Below are 23,860 nucleotides of genomic sequence, written 5' to 3'. Positions count from 1 at the left end.
CAGCAATAAGTATTTTTGCATTAGAACTGGTTAATTCCAAAAGGTTTCTTAGACTAACCAAACATTTCAGTTTTATGCTTCTAAACAAAATTACCAGTTTGCTGTTTAAGACACCTTTTCTGATTAATTTTGACAGTGGAACAGGCCACTGCTGCACTAATTAAACATCTGGGATTATCAACTGAAAATTAATCTTCAGGCTCATATTCTGCATGTCTGGCCTCAAGAGACACTCTAAATAAATAAATAAATAACACCAGGGTTAAGTATTCCTTGCCTTCTGACAGGGTAACAATGTGTGAATACTAACCAACTAAATACTAACTTCCATTTCTCTGGAAACAGTTTTTTTTTTTAAAGTTCTGCATTTTGGTTCCAAAGCTCCTGTTCCAATACAGTAAGCAATACTCTTCAATATATAGTTGTTTACAAAACTGTGATTTTAGATCATTTTGCATTCTTAATATCCTGTAAAGTTAGCCAAATGATGCACTGATAAAATCCATATTTTTTACTACCAGTTCTGTGGGCATGGCTTGATGGGCATGGTGTGGCTTGGTGGGCATGGCTTGGTGGGTGTGGCAGGGGAAAGATACTGCAAAATCTCCATTCCCATCCCACTCTGTGGCCAGTCAGAGGTGACATTTGCCGGTTCTCCAAACTACTCAAAATTTCCGCTACTGGTTCTCCAAATTACTCAAAAATTCCGTTAACCAGTTCTCCAGAACCTGTCACCTTCTGGATTTCACCCCTGAAATGATGGCTGAATTTGTAGCAACGCACCAGACCATAAATTAGCCAACCACATTTGTGTGGTGTGAATTCATAGTGTGGTTAACCCTTGGGTCAGTAAGCCGACTGAAACCATAAAATAGATTTTGAGTAACCAATGATTAATCACAATTACATGGGTCATATGAACACAGCCTAAGATTTTTTTAAAAAAAATAATAATTGAAGTCTCTCATGGGTTTCAGTTCAGAGGTAAACATGGTTAGGAGTGTAACTCTATTCAGAAAACAACCCTGATGTGCAGACAAATCTCCATCTCACCTATGTACCATGTACTCTGCGACAGTCAAGGGCTGGTTTGGGGGCATTATGGATAAATCTGAATTGTCTGTGTGGTGGCAGATGGCTTTGAACCTGGGACATGCAGTTACTTTCAATTGTGTTGATATACAGCCTAACCCCACTTTTTTTTTTGCGCACCTCCAACCCTCACTAACATTTGCCAACACCCTTTAGTTTAGACTGCAGTCCTACTTACCAAGAGAGTCTTAATTCCCGTTAATGCATTTCTGAGCCTGTGTCACACAGCAGGCTCTACCGGGCCAAGCTTTCAGAGAGCCCGCACACAATTAACTCGTGTTCGTGTATGTATTATTAACACTTCGCAAGACGGGAGAAAATCGTCAGGATGCAGCTCTCTCCCCCCCCCCGCCGCCCCTTCAGCGTTTGTTCACGGCGACAGCTTCCTGCGAGTCTGCAGCGTGCTTGGCCAGATGTTCCTCGCCTTTTTTTTCTTTTCTTTTAAAGGCTTGTACTGACCCTGACAGCTCGTGCCCGAGCCTTTTTCTTCCAGAACACAAAGTCTCACCGGGATCACTTAAACTTTTTTTCCCCCCTCGAACTGTCCGAAAAGGCTCGGCGTTATTCATATCCTGTGGCCCAATCTAAGCTGAATGCCCAGTGCCCATAACGTCGTGTGTCTAAGGGACTGAAAGCTGTTGAAAAGCAAAAGAATTTATATTCTGGTAGCGCTGCTGCTGCTGCTGGTATTGTCCGCCTAAGTTTAGGCAAGATCACCCCGGCAGCAGAGGCAAGCTGCGGCCACAAAGCCCGCTGTCAACAAAGCGCCGCGGCGTGGGTTGGAACATAATTGATTCCTCCCTCTCTTTTTCCGGCTCTTACAGCACCTCCCTCCGTCAGGCCCCAGCTTTGTCCGGCGGCTCTTCCGTCCCGCTCTCCCTCCCCCCCCCCCACCGCCACAACCTAAGCGCCCGCTGGATGGAACGATCCAGCCCCGGAGCCCCGCGATCAGCCTCGTGCAATCGCCTGGCTACCCAATCGATCGCTCCCCCCCCCCCCGCCTTCCACGAAGCTCGCAACCCGGGAGGGTAAAGGAAGGGGAAGGGAAAAGGGGTTCCAGCCGAAGGCGACAAAGTCGAGAAGGAAGAATGCATTATTTTAAAAACAATAAGCCTGTTGTTTTTTTTTCTTCAATCAGGAGGGGAGAAAAAAGTTTTGTAGTTTGCTAAATTGCGGGATTCCTCAAAAGAGATGCCTAAAGTGGACTTCCCTGCTGCATCGCAGAATAAGGGATCATTGATCAGGATTTGAAAGAGAGACTTTTTCCATTGGTTTTTTTTATCCCCCCCCCCCGGTCCCAGAATTTCCGGGAACAAAGACGGGGAAATGCGGGGGAGGAGTGAGGATGATTCCGGGTTTGGCTGCTCAGGTCTGCCTGTAAAGCAAAGCTTCCCAGTGCTATTGATCTTTGCACGTTTCACCCCGCGGTCGCTGTAGCCAGACGAGGTTTCCTGTCTTTGTGGAAACTCTTCGTATCCCGTCGTCAGAACTCCTCAGGAAAAAGCCTCCACTCCCCCTAGCAACTTCCCACCAACAAATTTACAAATGTTTTAGCTTAGCAGTGAGCAGATTCCCGGATGCATATAAAACACGTGCGTCCATCCTTCATCTGAATGTTAACCCCTTCCTTTATGAGGGATGTACACACGTGACGAAGTGGAGGGTGACTCACGAAACTAGCATACGCGACGGGAGCCTTAAGTCTTCTATAAGGCGAAGAAAAATGCTCCCTTAAAAGCCTACAATTCCGATTAGATTACTCTTACAGGTGAACAAGGAAAGAAGAATTTTGTCTTCGGATCCTGGCAATCTTTCTTCTTTACTCCAAACTCGAGGTTGGGTGAGGGTGGGAAGGACAACCGCTTCAGAGTACTTTTAACAAAACCTCGGGAGTTTTCCAAATTCTCATGAATCGAAGCCAGCACCACCTCAGGTCCCTTGACATAATCAAAGGGGATAATAAATCTCCACGCCTCCTCTCGGGAAGAGTGATGAAACATCCGCTCTTACAGGTATCCCGATAAATACCGTCGGGATGAATAAAAGGGCGCTAATTACGGGAGAACACCCGATTCACGTCAGGACAGGTGAGGCTGAAGGTGCGCCTTTAGCGGCCGCTGGGAGAGTTACAGCGCTGAGAATCATCCGCGTCCGCCCCGCGTCCAGTAAACAGCCCCTCCAAGAGCTTTACGAAGTAGGAAAGAATCGGCGCGGCGCCAGCTTTAGCAATACACCGTATTTATTTGTCCAGGCTGGCGATTAAATAAACCACTCCGGCCAATGCCGCGTTTGCTTCGCGTAGAAACGAAAGAAACGAAAGCCAGGAACGCGGGCGAGTGGGCCACTGTCTCTCTGCACGAGTGCCTGTTCTGCGGGGGCTCGCATTTCACCCTCCCTCTTTTCGCTTCTCTGGATTAGGCTCCTAGGGAGCTTTAAAGACCAGGCGGGTTTGTGCTCCCCCCACTGCCTCGTGTAATTTATGCTGCGCTTCTCAAGCCGATTGCGTAGCTCAGCCGGAGCCAGCGGTGCGGCTGGGAGAAAGGAAGCAGCAGCCAGCGTAGTTTTTTTTTTTTTTAAATAAATAAATAAATTTCGAGGTTGTCAAGAGGAAGCTGTAAGTAGCAGAGAGAGGAGGGAAAAAAAGTTGTATCGCTCGGGAGAGGCCGGGGCGCGCTTGACCCCCCGGCCCTGCCGTGGAGAAAGGAGGGGACGGCGGCGGCTCTCACACACGCGCACAGAAGGATACACGCTTACCCGCACAAAGACCGACTCGGATGTTATTACTGGAGACCGGGCGCACGCTACGCGCGCCTCTAACCTAGACTCCTCTTTCTTCCTTCCTTACTTTGCCCTGGGTCTGAATCTGAATCGGAGAGTGGCTTTTTCAGCGGCGGAGAAAGGTGCCGTTCAGACATTCACTGCGTGGATGCCCTTCGCTTTCCCTTCCCCCGCTCTTAACACGGCGTGCTGCTGCTGCTCCGGCAGGGAGGCGGTGCGCGAGCAGCTGCTGCGTTTCCTGAGCAAGACCGCCTTTTGTTTTTGCTATTGCACCGAATTAAGCCTTCCCGCCCCCGCCCCGGTACCCCCACCCGCGGGCCAGGCAGGAAGAGGCAAATCGGAGGCAACTGCCCGTGCGGGTAAGCGGTCATCGCTTCCTTTCCACCCTTCCTTTCACCCACCCCCGGTGTACTTTGCTCGGCTGCTGCTGCTGCTCCTCCTCCTCCTCTTAAGGAAGTTTCCTCCCCTCTCTTCTTCAACCACCCGCGCCGCACTTCCCCTATTTCGCAGGCTGCCCGCCCCAACTCCTGGGGAGGAAGGGCTGTTCCATCACCCCCTTATCTCGAGCGGGGCTGGGCTGGGCGCAGACCACCCCCCGGCCCCTCAGCGAGGCCGAATGCCGGTGGCCGCCAATTCGCCACCCCGCACGGTGCAGCAGCCCGACTCCCGCCCCTTCTCTGCCTCCGCCCGCCTCCGGGACCGGGACCCCGCCAAGCCCCACCACCACCACCCAGGGGCCGTCGGCGCCGACGAGCGCCAGGAGCCCCAGCGTCACGGCCAGGCCGGCGGGGAAGCGGCGGGGCGGACGGGCGGTAGTGGTGGCGGCAGAGCGGCGGCTCCTTCCGGCGCCCCTTCGCCACCCTCTTTGCTCGCCTTCTTGCCGCCCTCGCCGCCGCTACGTCCCGCTGGGGGCCCTTCGCCGCCGCCGGAGCCCCCCCGGACTCGCTCCCGTTCTCGCTCCGGATTCTTCAGCCTCCTCGCCATGAACGGCGGCACCACAGCTACAGCCGCCGCCGCCGCCGCGCACTTCCAGCCTCCGCCGCCTGCCCCACCGCATCTCCATGGGCCGAGCCTGCCCGAGTTAGGCGCCCGCAGCCAAGGCAGGGGCAGCCCCGCTGGACACGGGCACCCTCGAGCCCCGCCGGGTGCCCGGGCGCCCGCACCAGGTAATGGGGCCCTGGCGGGAGGGGGGGTGGGTGGGAAGGCAACGGGAGCAGGCAGCTGGGCGGGCTGCGAGCTGGGGAGTTGTCTGGGCTTTGGGCGGCGGAGGGGAGGGGAGGGCACCGCGCGAACGAGCAAGGTCTTGGGAAGTCGCAATTGAAGGGGAGCCGCCGCGCGAGGAGAGCGAGCGAGCGGTGGCCGAGACGGGCTGCTCCAGGCAGGCTTTGCGGGAATGGGAGGTGACAGGATGTCCGTGAAGTGACTAATAAAAGAGCGTTGAGGTGAATTATAAATGGGTGCAAAAAAAGGGGGGGTGGACAGAAAAATGGGGCGGGGGCTGAAGAGAATTTGGGAAGGTCTTGGCAGCTTTCCGATTAACCGTGTTTACTTGGAAGTGAAGTCCCACTGAGTTCAATGGGACGTAACTTCCTACTGAGGCGTGTTTAGGCTTTTCGTTTATTATTGTTTCCCCCCCCCCTCTCTCTCTTTCTCCCCCCTTAACGTGTGCTTAGAATTGCACGGCTGGATTCGTGTTGCTATCCTGACGAATCTCGAGATTGCCGAAACACCCCCCCCCCCCAATTCTACACGTTAATGATCAGAAGTCGGATCTTTGCCATAGCGAAGCGTGGTAATAATGATTATAATCGGAGACTGGGGGAAAGGAAAGGTTAGGGAAGGTGCGTCAATGAGGCACAAGGGAAAGAGGCTGCTTAGTTTAAGGCTTAGGAGGAAGAGATGGTGGAAAGAAATTCAGTTTCCCAGTAGTGCTTTGCTCTTTGTGGGTTCAGGGTTTGTTTATAAGCAATATCTGGCCACACTTATTTCTCCCCCTCTTTTGGTAGAAGGATACTTAGTACTTTCTTTTTCGTTCTTTGCTTCTGTCATACTGTGCTTTGCAATAGCAGTTGTATATGGTATGTGTGCTCTTTGGCCGCTGGTTAAGTTAGTTCTGATTTCTTTGGTATTAGATGTGTGTGTTCTTAAATCTGGATGGACAATTAAGATAGTTTCGTCTCCTAGAATTGAAGTTGGGAGGTTTCAAACAAGGGATGACAATGTCTATTAGCAGTGGATATGTGAGAATGAAAAAAGAGGGTCAGGTGGGAAGAAAACAGCAAGCAGCCTGAAAGGATGTAATAAACTTAACATGGTAAAGTTTGACTGAATTGCCACTAATACATTTTTCAGTGTGTAGAAATAGCATGGTCAGGATCAAAGTTGGGTTAAACCAAAGTACATAATGGGAGAGTGGTTTATTCAACTATATTTGTATAATACCTGAAATTTTGAAATGCCTGTCAAAAAAAAATAACAGTGGAGCTTGCTGGATAATAGGTATAGTCCAATAACTAAACTGCTGTCATACAAATATAATCTACTGAAAGCTAATTTTTTTGTTTTAAGTCAGTGTGTGACTTTTCCTTCTGCTACAAGAAAAAAAATGTATAGTTGTGGTAAATCATATTTTGTCTTTTTGTGCTTTTCTAGTAAATCTGTTTTCTCAAAATTCCATCCATTTCAGCAACAGCATAAACTCAAGTACAGTATACCTAGGATTAGAGCGTGTTACCATATTATTTCTCCAAACCAACCAATAGTTTTTTTATATTGGTTGCGTTTTTAATTTATTATATTTATATGACACCCCCCCCGTCACCTATATGGCAACACTGGGCAGCTATATGAACATTTTTTATATGAACTTTGTAGATTTGGGGCTTTTTAAGCAGTCATAGTTCTTTGTGAATAATAATTAATACAGCAATGTAACATTTGTGGAATGTCCATGACTAATAAAGTTTTAAGGTAACAATACAGTTTTGTTCAATTAAAAATGCTTTTAAATACATTAAAAAATGCCCCAGCTGCAGTTCTTTCTGGAAGACACACCCTCTACCCTGCGAGATCTTATTCCTAATTCCAGATGTGTGTGGGCTGGTTGTTCTTACACAAATGCGAGGGAAATACACACACACTGCAGGTTATGAAACCCAACCTATTTTTTACATGACCCTTTTTAAAGTCAGCTTCCACTTGCCTTTATTGGATACCCAAGTAGAATTCGTATAGGTTCATATTTTGTTGTCTAAAGCAGTTGGGTGTAAAGAAAACTTTTTTCTGAGTTAACCAAAGAATAAAAATGCCAGCACATTTCTCTATTTTGGAAGAAAATCACACAATTAGATATCACTTGTTTTAAAAATGTGAGTTCCAAGGAATGTCAGTCTTTCTTAAACACAGCAACCTGTGAACAAATTTTACAGTCATTTTGCTGGAATAAAAAAAGAAGTTAAATTACCTTCTCTGGAATCTTATGAATTTAGCACACACATCACAAGAATAGGTTTGTTCCACAAACAGAACATAGCACATGTGGTTTACATCTGTTGTTCCTTTAATGGAGCAAGTAAACAATTTTTTTTTTGGTATCCTGGCAATGAGTTTTACATAGCCCCTTTTCCAGAAATAATCTATTTAATGTTGTAAATGAATATAAGAGAATCTTTGGGGACAGTGAATACAAAAATCTTTCAAGAGGTTCTTATGGATGTTGTCACTGAATGGCTATCCTGATGCTCTTGCTATTCACAAGCTACTGGCAGGCTGGTACAGATACATTTATTTATTTGTTTGTATCTTAGTTTATTATTTTTACAAGGGAGTAAATATATCTAATATTCCTTTCTCCTATTTTCCTCACAATAACAATCCATGAGGTGGGGTTTGGCCTGAGAAAGAGTGGCCTAAGGTCACTCAGCTGGCTTTCATGTTGAAGGCAGGACTAGTACTCAGTTTCCTGCTTTCTAGCCTGGTGCCTTAACCACTAGAGTAGACCAGGGGTCTCCAACCCCAGGTCCGTGAACCAGCACGGGGCCTCAGCGTGTCACCAACCGGGCCGCACAAACAAGCAAAGCACCGAAACCAGCATGGAGCCTCCCGCTAAGGGTGGCGGGAGGCTCCGCCCACCCGCCCAGACATCTCTGTGCATGTGCAGAAGCATTGTGCACGCACCCACGAGCAAATCAGTAGCGACCAACATTGAATCCCACTACTGATGCAAAACCACACCCATTCCAGTCCACGGAAAAACCTCTTTCAATAGAACCGGTACCTGGTGCCCAAAACTTTGGGGGCCATTGTACTAACTAGACCAACCTGGTTCTCTTTCTCTTTCCCTTTCCCTGTGTAGGCTCTCTCAGTGTGCACATTTCTAAACAAAGCAATCCACTATTTTTTAAGAATACTTGTTCAGTACTTTAAGAACCCAGAGGCCTTTTTGACTTTAAAAAGTGTTGCTTTAACTTTGCAGCGTGCCAACAATAATTCCTGTTTATTTTGTTTTTTAAAAGTCAGGTGGAACAGGAAACCTGACAGGTGTCGAGAAAAGTATCTGTAGATACACTGGAGTCTGTGCATATTTCAGTGGTCTACACGCTTTCTTTACAACATTATCTACTGTAAAATACAACTATTTGTGCTTAGTTTTTAATTAAGTGAAATACTGAGATTTATACAACTCTTACAGTTAAGATTCTGCATTCTACATTTTGCTAGATAGTTCAGAACATTTTCTTTTATCTATAGCTAAAAAATCTTTAAATAAAATAATCTGGCACAAATAGCAATAACAATTTGCAATGTGTATAAAGCATGCAGTTTGATTGAATGTAGTTTCTAAGTTAGATTTAGGTGTACTGTAATTATTGGAATAATACATAGATAGGCCTGACTAAAAAAAGAGGGGGTTATTTGATTGTTTTTATATTGGATTTTAATAGTTTCTATAATCATTTATTTATTTATGATCATGATGTTGAATTTGAGACTTGAATTCAGACATGTATAATATTGAGTATGACCAGTAAATATCACTAAAACAGATGGTTTTATTTCCAATTAAGTACCACCATAGTTGGAACAGGGCTATGAATCTCTGTGACAAGTACTATGACTACATGTTTTCAACCTCAAAAATAAATTGAATACACTATACCGTCAATTAAAAGTTATAGGGAGAGGTTAGCTGTGGATTATTCGTGTCCATTTTTCAAATTATTTTTCCTATTTTTGACACCGTTGTTTCACTGGAAAAGTTAATTAACTGAGAGACCACAGAGTTTGACTGGCCTTTCTATATTATTGATACAACCTCCCATTTCCTCCTTGACATACATACATATGGAGAGAGGAGTAAAGATTACTCCTAGTATTTGGAAGATTTGAAAGGTTAGAGTGTCTGTAGTTGCTGGATGTACTGATGAAACTGTAGCAGAAACAAAGTTTGGCAGCCATGTCCAACACAGTACTATTCTCAGATATTTCTATCATGCACGCAAAATCATGAGTGTTTCTGTATTCGTCAAAAATGTATAAAATAAGTTGTTTGTGTTGCCAGTTTTTCATGCCTCTGGAATTCCCCCTTCTATTCAACTATCAACAGATTGACATCTTACTAAACTGTTTTTGTTCTGGAGGACAGATATATTTGAACTTTTTCTCCAAATCTTGTACACACACTATTTTACGCAATCTAGTTGTGAGCTGTTGCTGGTCACATCTAATCTGTATAGCCACTGTAAGCGAGGAATGCAAGCCAGATTAAACACATTTATGCAGAAAGGGGGAAAATGCAGTCTAGGGGTGTGATTTGAAAAATGATCTTTAACAAACGTTTCAATTTTAGTCAGATACCTCAAAACTGAAGTTTTGGGATATCTGAGCAACAAAAATAAGTCTTGTGCTACCTTAAATTGTTAAGACGGTTATTTTTCATGGACTGAACTTCAACAATTGCATTCCTTGAAGAACAACCTAGTCTACAAAAACATTGCTGTAACATAGCATCTTAAAGATAGCACAGTATGTTTTAGACATCTGTTTTATAATAAAATTTCACATCAGGGATTAAGATTTTTTAAAAAATAAAACTGAATTTAAACTTGCTTTTATAAAGGAAAGAACTAGAGGAAAAACTTAGCTTATTTGTTCTTGACCGAGGGTGTGACAAATGATCACAATAGATGTATCTTGAATCACCCATTATCTCTGCTTGGCTGGCCTCTATACATTGCTGGCCTCTTGAAAATTTTCCCTTATACATTCTGAAATATAGGGCTCTTTAATTCCATGGTATGCCCAATTCTAAATAGTACTAACCAAATAAAGTGGTTATTTTGATTTTAAGGGAAAAAGCTGTTTCACTAATTGTTGTCCTTTTTTAAAGTATGAAAACTAAACGGCTTTGCTGTATGTTTCTGCATCTGGCAGCAGATATATTATTTCTCTTTGCTTTTTCTTTCTGCTCCCTGTACCATCTAAGCTAAAATAATTCTTTACTGACCAAGTAGGCTGCATAATCTGCTTTAATCAGTTTAATAGCCTGTTAGTCTATAGCCTGAATTACAATGTGGCAGAAATCCCAGAGGAGAAAATATGTATGAAAAAATAAAAAGTAAAAATTCTTGGAACTCAACATTGTTTCAGAAGGTTGTCTTAGCTTAGAAGCGTATATTGACGTAGTTTCCAGATCAAGATAGAGCCTTAATTTGTTTTGTAAGACCACTGTATTACCCTTAGTGACCTCAGTAGAAAAGGAAACATCAACTGGAGAGTTTCAGAATTTTAATTTTGGGGTAAATTGATTGCACTTTTTAAGCACCTTTTATATGTGCTTAAAAGATCCTTACCCTATTTTTTCTTTACTTCTATAAACAATTTCTATTGAGATAATAAAAATTCTAGAGGTGTCTTCGGATAAGTTCTATTTATCATTTTAGAAGAATAAATGCTAAAAGTTTGTAAACACATACTTTAAGGTTGAGAGACACGGTGGCTCATGGCTAAGATGCTGAGCTTGCCGATCGAAAGGTTGGCAGTTCAGCGGTTCGAATCCCTAGTACCGTGTAACGGGGTGAGCTCCCATTACTTGTCCCAGCTTCTGCCAATCTAGCAGTTCGAAAGCATGTAAAAAATGCAAGTAGAAAAATAGGAACCACGTTTGGTGGGAAGGTAACAGCGTTCTGTGTACCTTTGGCGTTTAGTCATGCTGGCCACATGACCACGGAGATGTCTTTGGACAGCGCTGGCTCTTCAGCTTTGAAACAGAGATGAGCACCACCCCCTAGAGTCAGGAACGACTAGCACATACGTGCGAGGGGAACCTTTACCTTTACCTTTTACTTTAAGGTTTGGTGGCCTTTTTTTAAAAAAAATAGGAACCCTATTTTTAATTCTTTTGTAAACACATGGACGCTGTTGGAACAATGGGTGAAAATTTTTAAAACTCTTACTTTTTTTGTAGAGCCCAGTGGTTCACTTCTGGAAAGTCAATCATTATGGCTTTAAAAGCTACCGATTGTCTGTTTAGGTTGTGTTACTTGTGAGGAAGCTTTGTGTTTAGAATCAGGAATTAGAAGAGTAATTAAGAGAGTATGGATTTCTATCATTGTGACCACCTAATCAAAACATGTTTGTTGAACTTGAACATTTAAAAAAAGAACAAGAATAAAGCCATGTATATTTGCTAAACTCTAGCCATTTTCTTCTTATTTCAGTGACCTTGGAAAAGCAAAATGTGAGTGTCCCAATAGAATGTATTAGTTTCATATTTTTTGTCTTTAAAACACTGTCTAAGATCATCTCATGATAAGATGTGAAAATCACACTGAATACATTAGAGTATGAGTGGGTAGAAAGTAGTATCAAAATGACAGGGGGAAAAAATCTAAATTCAAATTTAGACCTGAATGCATCTTTGGTGGGGCTTGAGCAAATAATGTCATATCTAGTGACTCTTATGTCAGCATTTACTTTCTACAGTATATTCTTCATAGGGCTGATTATGATTAACGAGTGCTTATTTTTGAAGCACTTTAACTGGATTGAATTCAAGGTTAGAAAATCATGTATGTATGTATGCATGTATATATGTGTGGTATGCAAAGTTGTTTCATCAGTTTTAGTTTAAGAGCATGTCTCTTCTATGTACTATTATATATATATACATAGGTAGAGTTGTGATTTTAGTGGAATAGCAAAAAGAGGAAGACAATTTTTTTTTCCTTAATCACTCTTTTTTCATATTGCAAGAATTGAAGAGTCCCTCTGATGCAAAACAGATAGAAAAAAAAGGCTGTCAGTTGATAAGTGAGAGAATAATTATAATAGATTGCTTTAGTAATTAAAATATAATCCATTATATATGCATTTATAAATAGTCATTTTCATAGCTCTGTTAAAGAATTCTATACATTAAATTAGTTGTTCAAGATACCTTTCAGTTGTGAATAGGTCTAAACGCTTCCAATACATTTTCTGGGTTATTATATAATTACTATATAATTCTTTACCTGTAACATAACTGATAAATTCCGTTTTTATGATCCCATAATCCCTTAATTTGGGATAGAGTCAGGGTGACTGGATGGAGCTGAGCTTTTACTGGCCGGATGCTCTTCCTGGCGTCAAGCGGAGTTCACAGCACATATTTTTTCTTTGTGCCCTAGGAGAGAGAAATATCTGTAGCTACGTAGAATTGAACTCTCCACCTTCTGAATGGAAAGTGAGTGTCTTTATCACTAGGCCAGCATGCCCCTGAATTGCCAGTATCATAACTGATAAACTGATTAAAAACTTATAGAGAAATATTTTAAAGCAGTGGGCTAACCTAGATTTAGCCATCCTTTAAAATAGTACATTACATTGATATTGGTTTGAATGCTAGACTAGTATCTGGTAGACACTGTACTGAGATCTTCTGTCAGTGATAAAGGTTCACTGGATAATTTTGTGCCTGCTGTATGGGTGGGTTTTTTTTTTTAGCCCTGTTTAGAGCACAGCATTGTTGTGGAGCTATAGTAGTAGAGGCACTACTGTGTAATCTTGAGTTCAAGAGGAAAGGCAAAATATAAACTTCTTTAGTGTTGGTCATCATAAACTTGTGCTGTTGGTTTTAACATGGCCACTTTAAGTATGATTAATAATCTTTAGCTGAATTGTGTACCTGGAAATCGTGTTCTGTTTTTAATGGCAAGACTATTCCTACAACCAAATTTCCCACTTAAATTAATTAGTGGAATTCTGGGCAGCATTATGATATTGTTAAATATACAAAATTAATTTCCTAATTTATTATGACTAAGTACATTGTTAAGAGAATGTCAAAAATGATTTATTTTTAATACAAGACAGCTTACAATCTGTGAAGGGAATCTGATTTTAATATAGTAAATTGGCATAATAGGTTGCAAGTTCCTAGTGAACACACTTAGCAAAGTTCCCAGTACATAATTGAGCACAAAATGGGCTGAATAAACTTGACAACTATGCCAAATAATATTTCATTTAGTGCTTCTGAATTAATCATTATATTCGTTGAAACTGCATTTAACAGTAGAACTAAATTTACCAAATAGCAAGATTTAACATCTCGAAGTGTGTAGTATATGAGTTCCTCCTATTGCATAAAGGTATGAAGAGTTAATGTGTCTGGAAGAGTTAAATAAGTGAAACATACTTGAATTTCGATTTCTCAGCAACACTTAAGTCTTTCTCAAAAGTACACTAAGAATGTTACTCAATCCATATATTTCTGTTCTTTTTTTTATATAAAAATAAAAAAACGACCATGAATATGTCAAAATACACTGAGCTGCTTAGGTGAAACTCTTTCAAAGCCTGTTAACAAATGCATGATTATTATTCATAGTAAGATTTTTTGACTGACACTTCCGTGTTCCAGAACAGTATATCTTTGAGTATGGAATGCTGTTGGCAACTCAGGAGTAGATGTGAGAATACATACCACCTGGAAGCTAGTGCAGACTGATGCATCATCTCATCCAGCAAGGTCCTAATGGACTTGCTTATGTGAATGAGGTATAATTTTCATATTGTCCATTGTAATACTTTGATGGAATCGGATCACTAATTTTCTTTGACTCACTTTCTAAGAATGACGTGGCAAACATGCATGTGTAAACTAGCCTGTAAAATAATTGGCATTTTCTCTTGTTTTTTGAAATCCCTCCACTTCCACTCCTAGCTGGAGTAAATTTTAAAAGGGTTTGATGTAGTTACACTTTACTAAAATTGGAAGGATTATTAAATTTGGGCATAATACTATAATACTGCAAGCTATGTTTGCGATACTGTTTTTTACAATATAAGCAACGCAGTTAAAAGATTAAATAAGGTTGAAATAATTTATAAGTTTATTTCAAATATTGCTAATCAAATTACAGGTTTAGGGAGAGGCTTTCATTTGCAAAAGTATGCTATCTGAAGCTTTAGACATTTGACAGATGTAATATAAATTATACTATTAAACAATCTATGTCTATGAATAATAAAATCTGCAGACAAGAATTTCATAATTGAAGGGAAGATCTATTTCTGTATGGCATGTTATTATGAAATATTATGAGAGGAAATTGTTCATTTTGGTGTTATATATTGGGATTCCTCCCTTTGAATTATCAGCTGTGCTGGGATTTATCTAGCAAGGACGCTCTGAGTCTGCACTCCTATTGATTTTAAATGGGCATTTAGAATTCATTAGCTTGCTGAATCAGCCTTATAGCAGTTGAAGTAGCAGTGCTCTTCCAAGTAATTTTGTCTTCTGAGGTACAGAGGTGGACATCTCCATAGCTCAGGTCCATCTGGATGGACCACAGCATCCACAATGCTTTACCTCAAAATGAATCAGGAATGATTGTGTCTGCTAGTACCTTATGTTATATGACCTTTGTAATTGAAGTTAAGGCTAACAGAATTTTTATTCAGCCACTTATTCAGAAATGGTTACAATAGATACATAGATAGGTAGGTAGCAATAGCACTCCAACTTATATACTGCTTCACAGTGCTTTCCAGCCCTCTCTAAGCAGTTTACAGAGTCAGCCTATTGCACCCAACAATCTGGGTCCTCATTTTACAAACCTCAGAAGGATGGAAGGCTGAGTCAACCTTGAGCCCAATGAAATTCGAATTGCCAAATTGCAGGCAGCCAGCAGAAGTAGCCTAAAGTACTTCATTCTAACACTGCGCCACCACAGCTCAGGTAGATGATGGATGGATGGATGGATGGATAGGAATATTTAGTTACCTTAATTAGAATGTTTTACCCAGTATGCCTAATGCTAAAAGAATGTCCCATTAGCAATCCAAAACATATCTGGCCATTAAAATGTATTGAACCTTTTTCAGCTTGTACAGGCATTTTAGCAGATCTTCGTTTTCCCAACATTTTTAAGAGCAACTTGATTTCAGTGAAGGAAAAAAGTTGTGTTGCTGGTGTACTAAAGTCGGTGATGTGGTGATATTTTTTGTTTTGCTTTGTTATGGCTTTTGTTCTACCCTTTTGTTCATAGCTGTGGGATTGAGTAGGCCGCTTCCCATTCACATGGAGAATTAGTAGACAGCAAATGAACAGCTGTAGTTGGGATCAGGATCCACACTTGACTGGATATAATTTTGTGCGCTGTTGTTGCACCCTGTGAATAATATACTCTATCACCACTTGTAATCCACTTGTAATCCATTTCAGATTTTAGATTTTGTATTTTTATCTCTTGTGTTTTATCTCTTGTATTTGTGTTTTAATTGAAATGTGATGTGAATGTGCCATATGATAAATAAATAAATAAATAAATAAATAAATAAATAAATCCACTTTTAACATAATCGACTAACATAACGAGTAGCTTTAATAGAGGGTAGTTTAATTCCTGCATGAATTAACCACACTTAACTCTGAAATCCTCACACTTAACTTTTTTTTAATCAGAGAGATATACACATGACTTGGATAATGTGACTAGATTATTTTACATATTTTGCCGGTATGAAATGGCTGTGGAGCAGGGGTGAAATGCTCCCGGTTCGGACCGGATCACCCGATCCAGTAGCGATGGAGGCGGGTGGTTCGGAGAACCAGTAGCAAAAATCCCTGCCCCTCCCATGCCCAGCTGAGCCGCACAATCAACAGAGGCTGTTTTTTTCTTACTTTTAAAAGCATTTTTTCTACAACCTTTTCGGCCGAAAAAATGCTTTTAAAAGTAAAAAAAAAAAGCCTCTAATGATCACGTGGCTCAGCTGGGATCGTCAAAGGCTTTTAAAAGCATTTTTTCTACAACCTCTTCAGAGGTTGTAGAAAAAAATGCTTTCAAAAGGCTCTGACGATCCCAGCTGAGTTGCCTGATCGGCAGAGGCTTTTTTTCTTTTAAATGCCTCTGAGGATCCAAGCTGAGTTGCCTGATCGGCAGAGGCATTTAAAAGAAAAAAAGCCTCTGCCGATCAGGCAACTCAGCTGGGATCGTCAGAGCCTTTTGAAAGCATTTTTTTACAGCCTCTTCCCTGAAGAGGTTGTAGAAAAAATGGTTTTAAAAGTAAAAAAAAAAAATTGGCCACACCCACCTAGTCACATTACCCCCCCCCCACCAAGCCACGCCCACAGAACCGGTAGTAACAAATTTTAGATTTCACCACTGCTGTGGAGCCTGCTATATGTGATAGAAGTGATGTTTTGTCATATCCATATATCTGAAAATCCAAAGAATAAGAGAGGGAAAAATAAAATTAAGGAAAAAGTATCATGACATTTACAGAGGGAGTTCCATGTCACACAATATAAAGAAGTGTGGAAAGTTTTTAAAATATTAAACATTAAAAAAGATATATATATATATAAAGAAATATTAAAAGACTAGAGGAAATAAAAAGTAAAATTTGAATAAATGAAGAAGGAATTTAGAAATATCATGGTATTGGTTGTAAATAACTGAATGTATTATGTCACGTAAGACAGTAAAAAATCATTAAACAATTAACTATGAATAAACTCTAAGAATGAATCCTGAGAATTATGGTAAATGCAGTATAAATCACTGAATAAAATTATAAACTAAAAATTCAATTCATATTAACACAGATCTATTTTGCTTTTGGTATCTTGTGAAATTAAAATGCAAACATTACATAGAAAAATCCCAGATTTGTTTCCAGAATTATACAAAACTTTATAAAGAAGTTGAAATTTCCCCTGTGAAAAGAATACTTAAAGAAACAAAGATTTTCAATGATAATGGATAAATAAAAGCAAATGATGAATGGACCTATAACAATATAGCAAAGAAAATCTATGAGGCTATAAAAAAAAGAAAAATAGGGAAAGCTGGCCCAAGTGATTTATATATTGTTTATTGTCAATAGATGTGATAATATTTTCCAAAATTAAAATGCATGTCATTATCTTGTTCCTTTAATATAGGAGTACTAGATACTTAAAAAGTTGTCAACCTCCTACTCTGAAGAAAGATATTGTCAAAAACTAAATTATTCAACTAATCTACCATAGTTGATCATTCAACTAGATTATTAGATTATTCTAACGAACAACTAATTAATTATATTCTTTCTATAGAAGTATTCTACAGAAATACAGAAAATATTTTGTTTCCTTTATAATCTCTTTTAAAACTTGGCTACTCTAACCTACCCATAGTATGGATACCACTAACCTACAGCTCACATTGGCTTGAATTATATACATATGCAAAATTTTAATTGATTGGACTGAATTTGCATAAATAATTAAAATATCTATTTAGGTTACAGATACTTATAGCTGTTCTGTAGTAGTGTGTGGACTAATTTTTAAAAAAACAATTTTAATTGACCGTACCATATCCTTCTAATTCTTCTCTGTGACTGTAATATATATTTGATTTGATTATTTTCCTATTTTTTATATATAACATTTATTTTTGAGGGACTTGGTGTGTCTGTGTATACAGTATTTATGTTTGTAGGTCTTTGGTTATTCGGGTTTTGTCCCGCGTAAAATTGGAAGTACCTTGGCGACTTTCGACGAAGTCTCATTCGTCATCTTCAGGCTGGTGTCTTCGGCCTTGTGCTTCTAGGAGCAATGTGTGATATTTATGTTTATGTTTATGTATATATATGTGTATGTGTATGTTTTCATAATAGGTTAATAGGCCTAATAGGCCTCTGCAAGAGTTTCCAAGTTCTGTCAGAACAATAATAGTGTCATGCTGCAAACTCCTTCCCTTTTGTGCATGAATGCAATGTCATGATGCACTAACAAAAGGGCTTGCATCACAATGGTGTGCAATGCTACTTTTGTAATTCTGTCCCCACCCTGACCCAGCTAATGCTGCTGTGCATACGATATGCGTGCATTCTTTTTTTCTCTTAAAAAAGCACTCTCATTTTTAAATGAGCAGATAATTGCATGAATGTTAAAGGTATTCAATTTTTATTTGAATTTTCTCAAGCCAAAAGAAATTGCTGTTAAGAGTACTTTAAAAAGATTAGTAAGAGGGTCTCTGTCTCCAACTTCCTGATTAAAGGAGCCTGAATGAAGCAAGATTGAAGGGGTAGAACAGTGTTTGTCAAACTTGGTAATTTTAAGAAGTGTGGAACTTTAACTTCCAGAATTCTCCTATATTGGCTGGGGAATTCTGGGAGTTAAAGTTTCATATTTCTTAAAAGTTGCCAAGTTTGAGAAATATTGGGGTAGGGGAACAAATTACTCTATTAATTCCAGAATTCTTATACTTACCCACCCAGAATAGAAAAAACACTCAAAGAAAGAAGAAGCAAATAGTTGGCAGATCAGAGTTGAATGATACAGCAAAGATGATAGAAGCCTGGTGAAAGCTCCTAGATTATACTGTTCATCAATAAATGATAGGCAGACCCTTTGTCTCAAAGTATTTGTGGCATATCTCAACACGAAAGCTCCAAATGACCTTGTCAGATGTAAATGCCTTATTCTCCAATGTGTAAATAATGTATATATGGAACATCAGAGGTTAACTTATTCTTTGGACTTTAATGTATTCATAACTTACCACTCCCATTCCTAGCTCCACCCCTTGTATATATAAGGAGCCACCCTCACCATTCTCGTTGCTTCTACCTTGAATATTCAGTGAATATAGAATGCCTATCATAATTAAAAGGAAATATATTTAAAGCTTTAACTTCTATTATCTTTATTGAGTCTGATCCTGGAAATATTGCAACAAGCTGGTAGCAGAGGATGGTTAATTGACTCAATAAGTAATTAAAAATGTCCAAGAAAGATAGGCCCAACACCAGGGCCTACAGCAAAGAAATAGAAACTGATCAAGAGATGATCAACGAATCCACCAATGCGATTTCGAGAGAATCCGAAGAATACACCACTGAAGAAGAAGAACTAATGAGTGAAAATAATGACCAGAAAGAAATCGAAATAGAAAATAACGAACTCAGGTCAGAGATATTAAAGATACTAAAAAGCCAAAAGAATGATGAAAGTCTCATCGCGGACCTCCAGGAGATGCTGAAGAACAGCGGAGCAGCGAGAGAGAAAAACGTCATTAAAGAAAAACCCAAAGATCAAAAAATCGTAAGTGAGATGACTACTGAGAAAATAGTTGTTAAAAAGAAAAGATGTGATCCCGCGCGAAATTTTGAATGGCAGCCATCTTGGTTTCAACGAACTTCAAAAGAGAATGGAGCAGAGCCAATCAAAACGCTCAGTTCAAAATTTCTGGCGCGAAAAACACTATCAGACGAAGAAAGTGAGAAAGAAGTCTCAAACTCTTCAGATGATCCAAAATCAGAAAGTGAAGACGATTTAACAAAATCTCAAGTAAAATCAGCAATGAAAACGCTTTTTGCTGCTTTTGGGCCAAGACTGAAAATTACCAAGACATCTACGAAGAAGCAAGAAATCAAACCGGCGACTCAAGACCTGCACGCTCCCATCCTGACTTCGAAAGCGACGACGCCCGAGCCCAGAGAGCCATGCCGATTTCGCCCTACACCACAGACAAAATCGAATACCAACGCACACAAAAAGAAGAAAAGAACCGTCACCACCACCAGAACCCCAAAAACCGAGCCAGAGACCGACTCATCTGAGGAGGAGCGGATCGAGAGAGCTGAAAGGGAGAGAACCTTCCACGACGCCACCAAAGGAGAAATGAACAACGCGCATGTGCGAAACTACGTAGACGACCCAGAAGGACTTGAACTGGCCAGAGAACCGCGCAGACTCATTGCAAGCATCCCAATGCCGTTCTGTAATTTCCTGCACTTGAGAGATCACGGACTGCCCCAGGTTGTAAGTAATGGACAGAATAATGTAGGTAACTTACCCAGTGACTTCCCAAAACTTAGAATTGATGGCATTAATTTACAAGAGTGGTATCAACAGCTTCAGGTTATTTTCATGAAAGAAAATTTACTATTCTTTATAACTAGCCCTCCAAGAAGACCTTGGACTTTAAAAATAGATTGTTTACATCATAGAGCATTTTTCATAATAATATCTAGCGTGTCTCCTGCAATGTATCATAGCATCAAACCAAACCTAACTGTATCAGAAATAATTCAATGCATGTTTAATCTATTTCACAGCGATAGCGTAGCTACAACCACAAGAATGTCTAAGGATTTCTTTTCCTCTAGAGTAAAACCAGGGGTTTCTATAAGTGAGCATTTGATAAATCTAAACAAAATAAGAGCTGAGTTACAATTGAGGGGGGAAGTGATTTCAGATCAAACAATGAAAAGTGTTATTATCAATTCACTTGATCCATCATGGGATAGCTTTATGTCACACTTAGATACCATTAATTTGGGATATTTATCCATAGAAAGTCTATCTAACAAATTGATAGCAGAAGACAATTCAAGAAAAAATCGATCCAATAACCAAATACCAAATAAATACAAAGATTACATAATGCATATGAATGGAGAACAAATAACACCTAATACATATGAAGAAGTATTGAAACTTCCACATGAAGAAAGAGAAAAATGGGAACTAGCTATGGAAAAAGAGATGGAAAGTTTACAAGGATTAAATGTATTCACACCTGCGATCGCACCTAAGGATAAAACAATTATAGGTACCAGGTGGATTTATAAAATTAAGAACTTAGAAGGAGGCAATACCTTATACAAGGCTAGACTAGTTGCACAAGGCTATGCACAAAAATATCCAGAAGACTATACTGATACATATTCACCCACAGTGAGAACAGAGAGTGTCAAAACAGCCCTTGTAGTAGCATCTGCACTCAATCTGGACGTATTCCAATATGACATACAGACCGCATACTTACATGCAAAATTAGATAAGGAAATATATGTAAGAGCACCACACAGTCAATACACTAATAAGAACGAAATTTGGTTATTAAATAAGAGTCTGTACGGATTAAAGCAATCCGGCAAAAGATGGTACGATTGCTTGGTAAAAGTACTTAAGACCATGGATTTCAACGCCACCACTGCTGATAACTGTTTCTTTGTAAAAAAGAGTAATGATCATATTGAATTTGTATTAATTTACGTGGACGATATTTTATACATTGGAAAGCATAAAGAGAGCAGGGAAATCTTTGTAAATAAGTTAAATGAACACTTCTCACTGAAATCTCTGGGTAAAGTGAATAAATACCTTGGTGTGCAAATTAACAAAACTAAAAGGGGATTCAAACTTACACAGAAAGATAAAATCATCGAACTCCTAAACAAATGTAACTTAAATAATGCTAAAACCTGTGACACCCCTATGCAAACTGATTTTCTTAGAAACACTGATGAATCTTCCCCTGAGTTTAAAGACAACACATTTTACAGATCAGTTATAGGTTCACTCCTTTATATATCTAATTGGACTAGGCCAGATATTGCATTACCTCTCAATCTATTGTCAAGATATGTTAGTAAACCAACCTTGTATCATTGGGAAGCTGTCAAAAGAATTCTAAGATATCTGAAGGGTACATTAGATTTTTGTTTAATGTTGGAACCCAATAATGACAGAGAACCAAAAATTACTTGTTATGCTGATGCAGATTGGGCTGGTGATACATCATGCAGAAAGAGTACTTCTGGTTATGTTTTTCTATTGAATGATTGTCCAGTTTACTGGTATACTGGTAAACAAGAACTAGTAGCCACTTCTACTACAGAAGCGGAATATGTTTGTTTGTCCAAAGCTGCAAATAACCTTGTATGGTTCAATGATCTGATCACTGATGTTTGGAAGAAACCCACCTTACCATTTATTATGCATGAAGACAATAAAGCGGCCATTGAAATATCCAGATCCGATGCAATTGGACAAAGGTCCAGGCATATTGATATAAAGTTTAAGCATGTGAGACAACTGTCTCAAGACGGATTCATTAAAGCAATACATTGCGATACTTCTGAACAATTAGCTGACATATTAACAAAACCCTTACCTTCTAAACAACACAAATATTTAACTTCTAAATTATATGTATTATATTGTCCTGAATCAGAATGTAATTGGTGTTGTGTAACGAACCGGCATTTAGAGGGGGATTTGTCAGATGTAAATGCCTTATTCTCCAATGTGTAAATAATGTATATATGGAACATCAGAGGTTAACTTATTCTTTGGACTTTAATGTATTCATAACTTACCACTCCCATTCCTAGCTCCACCCCTTGTATATATAAGGAGCCACCCTCACCATTCTCGTTGCTTCTACCTTGAATATTCAGTGAATATAGAATGCCTATCATAATTAAAAGGAAATATATTTAAAGCTTTAACTTCTATTATCTTTATTGAGTCTGATCCTGGAAATATTGCAACAGACCTCTAACAAAAATTGATCTCTTTAATTTGAATCCCCTAATTAATATCTGTGTCCCAAAACGATGCCATGGCAAACAAAGACCATAATATTCTTATGGATCCTCTTCTGTATTCTGTTATATTTTTATCATTACATGCAGTATTAAAAAGACACCACTGCTATCTTTTTGTTTGGGTAGAAAAGTTCAAACTGTACCAGCTGATATCTCCAGCATGCTATTGGTGAGAGATTCTGGCTGTTTAGCTGTATTTAGAGATCCTTAGGTCCACCAAACCTGCTATGAGAAATGTTAGGGAGAACACACAATAGTAGGCCTATGCCTAATCTTTTATGGAAGAAAAGTTAACTTCAGGCTATGTATAAACAAAACATTTTTTTTTTTTTTGGCTGATGAAACCACTTTGGAAAGATACTTTCTGTATCTGTATCGTGTTCAAATGAACAATTTATGTTTCCTCTGAAATATACTGGCCTGGTGCATTGTGCTGTCAAATGCTCGTTTCTTTTTTCTCTTTCAAAAATTGGTTGCTGATTTTTTTTTAATGAAGAAAGGCCATTTAATTGAATAAAAGCACATTGCTTTCAAAAAATAGGGCAACTGGACCACTCATCTGAAATATGGGAAAAAAGGCAATAAGCGAATTAGCATTTGAATTGCTGGTTTGTCCAACATCTAGTAAAGGGAAGAGGAAATAGGCTTGCCCATTGGAGGAAAAAAAAAATCCCCCTGTGGCTCATACTTTAATGTTTCATTTGTGTTAAGGTTTCAAAAGTGTAATTTTGATTACAAATAGCATCTATTTTCACATTTAGCCATTGCCCTTGTTTACCAAAATAGCTGAAATTTAATTTTCATTCTGCACTGTTTTTCTTGTTCTTCATTATCCTGTACAAACATATTTCGCTGAGGTTGCTCTTTCTTTTTTTTTTTTTTTTGTTAACAACATGTGTTTTGTTTTAGGAATAACTTCCTTTTTGATCATTGGGAAGTTTTTGACACAGCGATCCATATTGTCAGGTGTCCAGACTGATGCTGCCAGGATTCTCTCCTCTTCAGTGCTCAGACACTTTCATTCCAAGGAAATAATCATGGGAAAAAGGATCAGAAGACTTTGGACATCCATGGGAAGTCTGGATCAGGGGTCTCCACCCTTGGCAACTTTAAG

General features: G+C 39.6%; 1 protein-coding gene and 1 long non-coding RNA gene across 3 annotated transcripts in view; one reads left to right on the top strand and one right to left on the bottom strand.

Annotated features, from left to right (window-relative positions):
- Window positions 1-1,972, bottom strand: part of LOC117661677 (uncharacterized) — an 85,940-nt gene extending 83,968 nt beyond the window's left edge. For both annotated transcript variants that reach the window (XR_015732319.1, XR_015732318.1), the window contains exon 1: window positions 1,271-1,972. This is a non-coding gene — a long non-coding RNA (uncharacterized LOC117661677). The remainder of the gene's footprint in view (window positions 1-1,270) is intronic.
- A 1,764-nt stretch (window positions 1,973-3,736) lies between these two features.
- The window catches only part of RNF38 (ring finger protein 38), a 107,496-nt gene continuing 87,372 nt past the window's right edge, over window positions 3,737-23,860 (top strand). The window contains exon 1 of the mRNA XM_034410752.3: window positions 3,737-5,036. Within this exon, the coding sequence (XP_034266643.2) occupies window positions 4,019-5,036 (1,018 nt within the window). The 5' untranslated portion in view covers window positions 3,737-4,018. The remainder of the gene's footprint in view (window positions 5,037-23,860) is intronic.

Source organism: Pantherophis guttatus, chromosome 2 (genome assembly GCF_059756535.1).
Source record: "Pantherophis guttatus breed Tessera chromosome 2, ASM5975653v1, whole genome shotgun sequence".
Classification (NCBI taxonomy): Eukaryota; Metazoa; Chordata; class Lepidosauria; order Squamata; family Colubridae; genus Pantherophis; species Pantherophis guttatus.
Note: the sequence above shows the minus strand (reverse complement) of the source record. Positions and strands in the feature narration are given on the sequence as shown.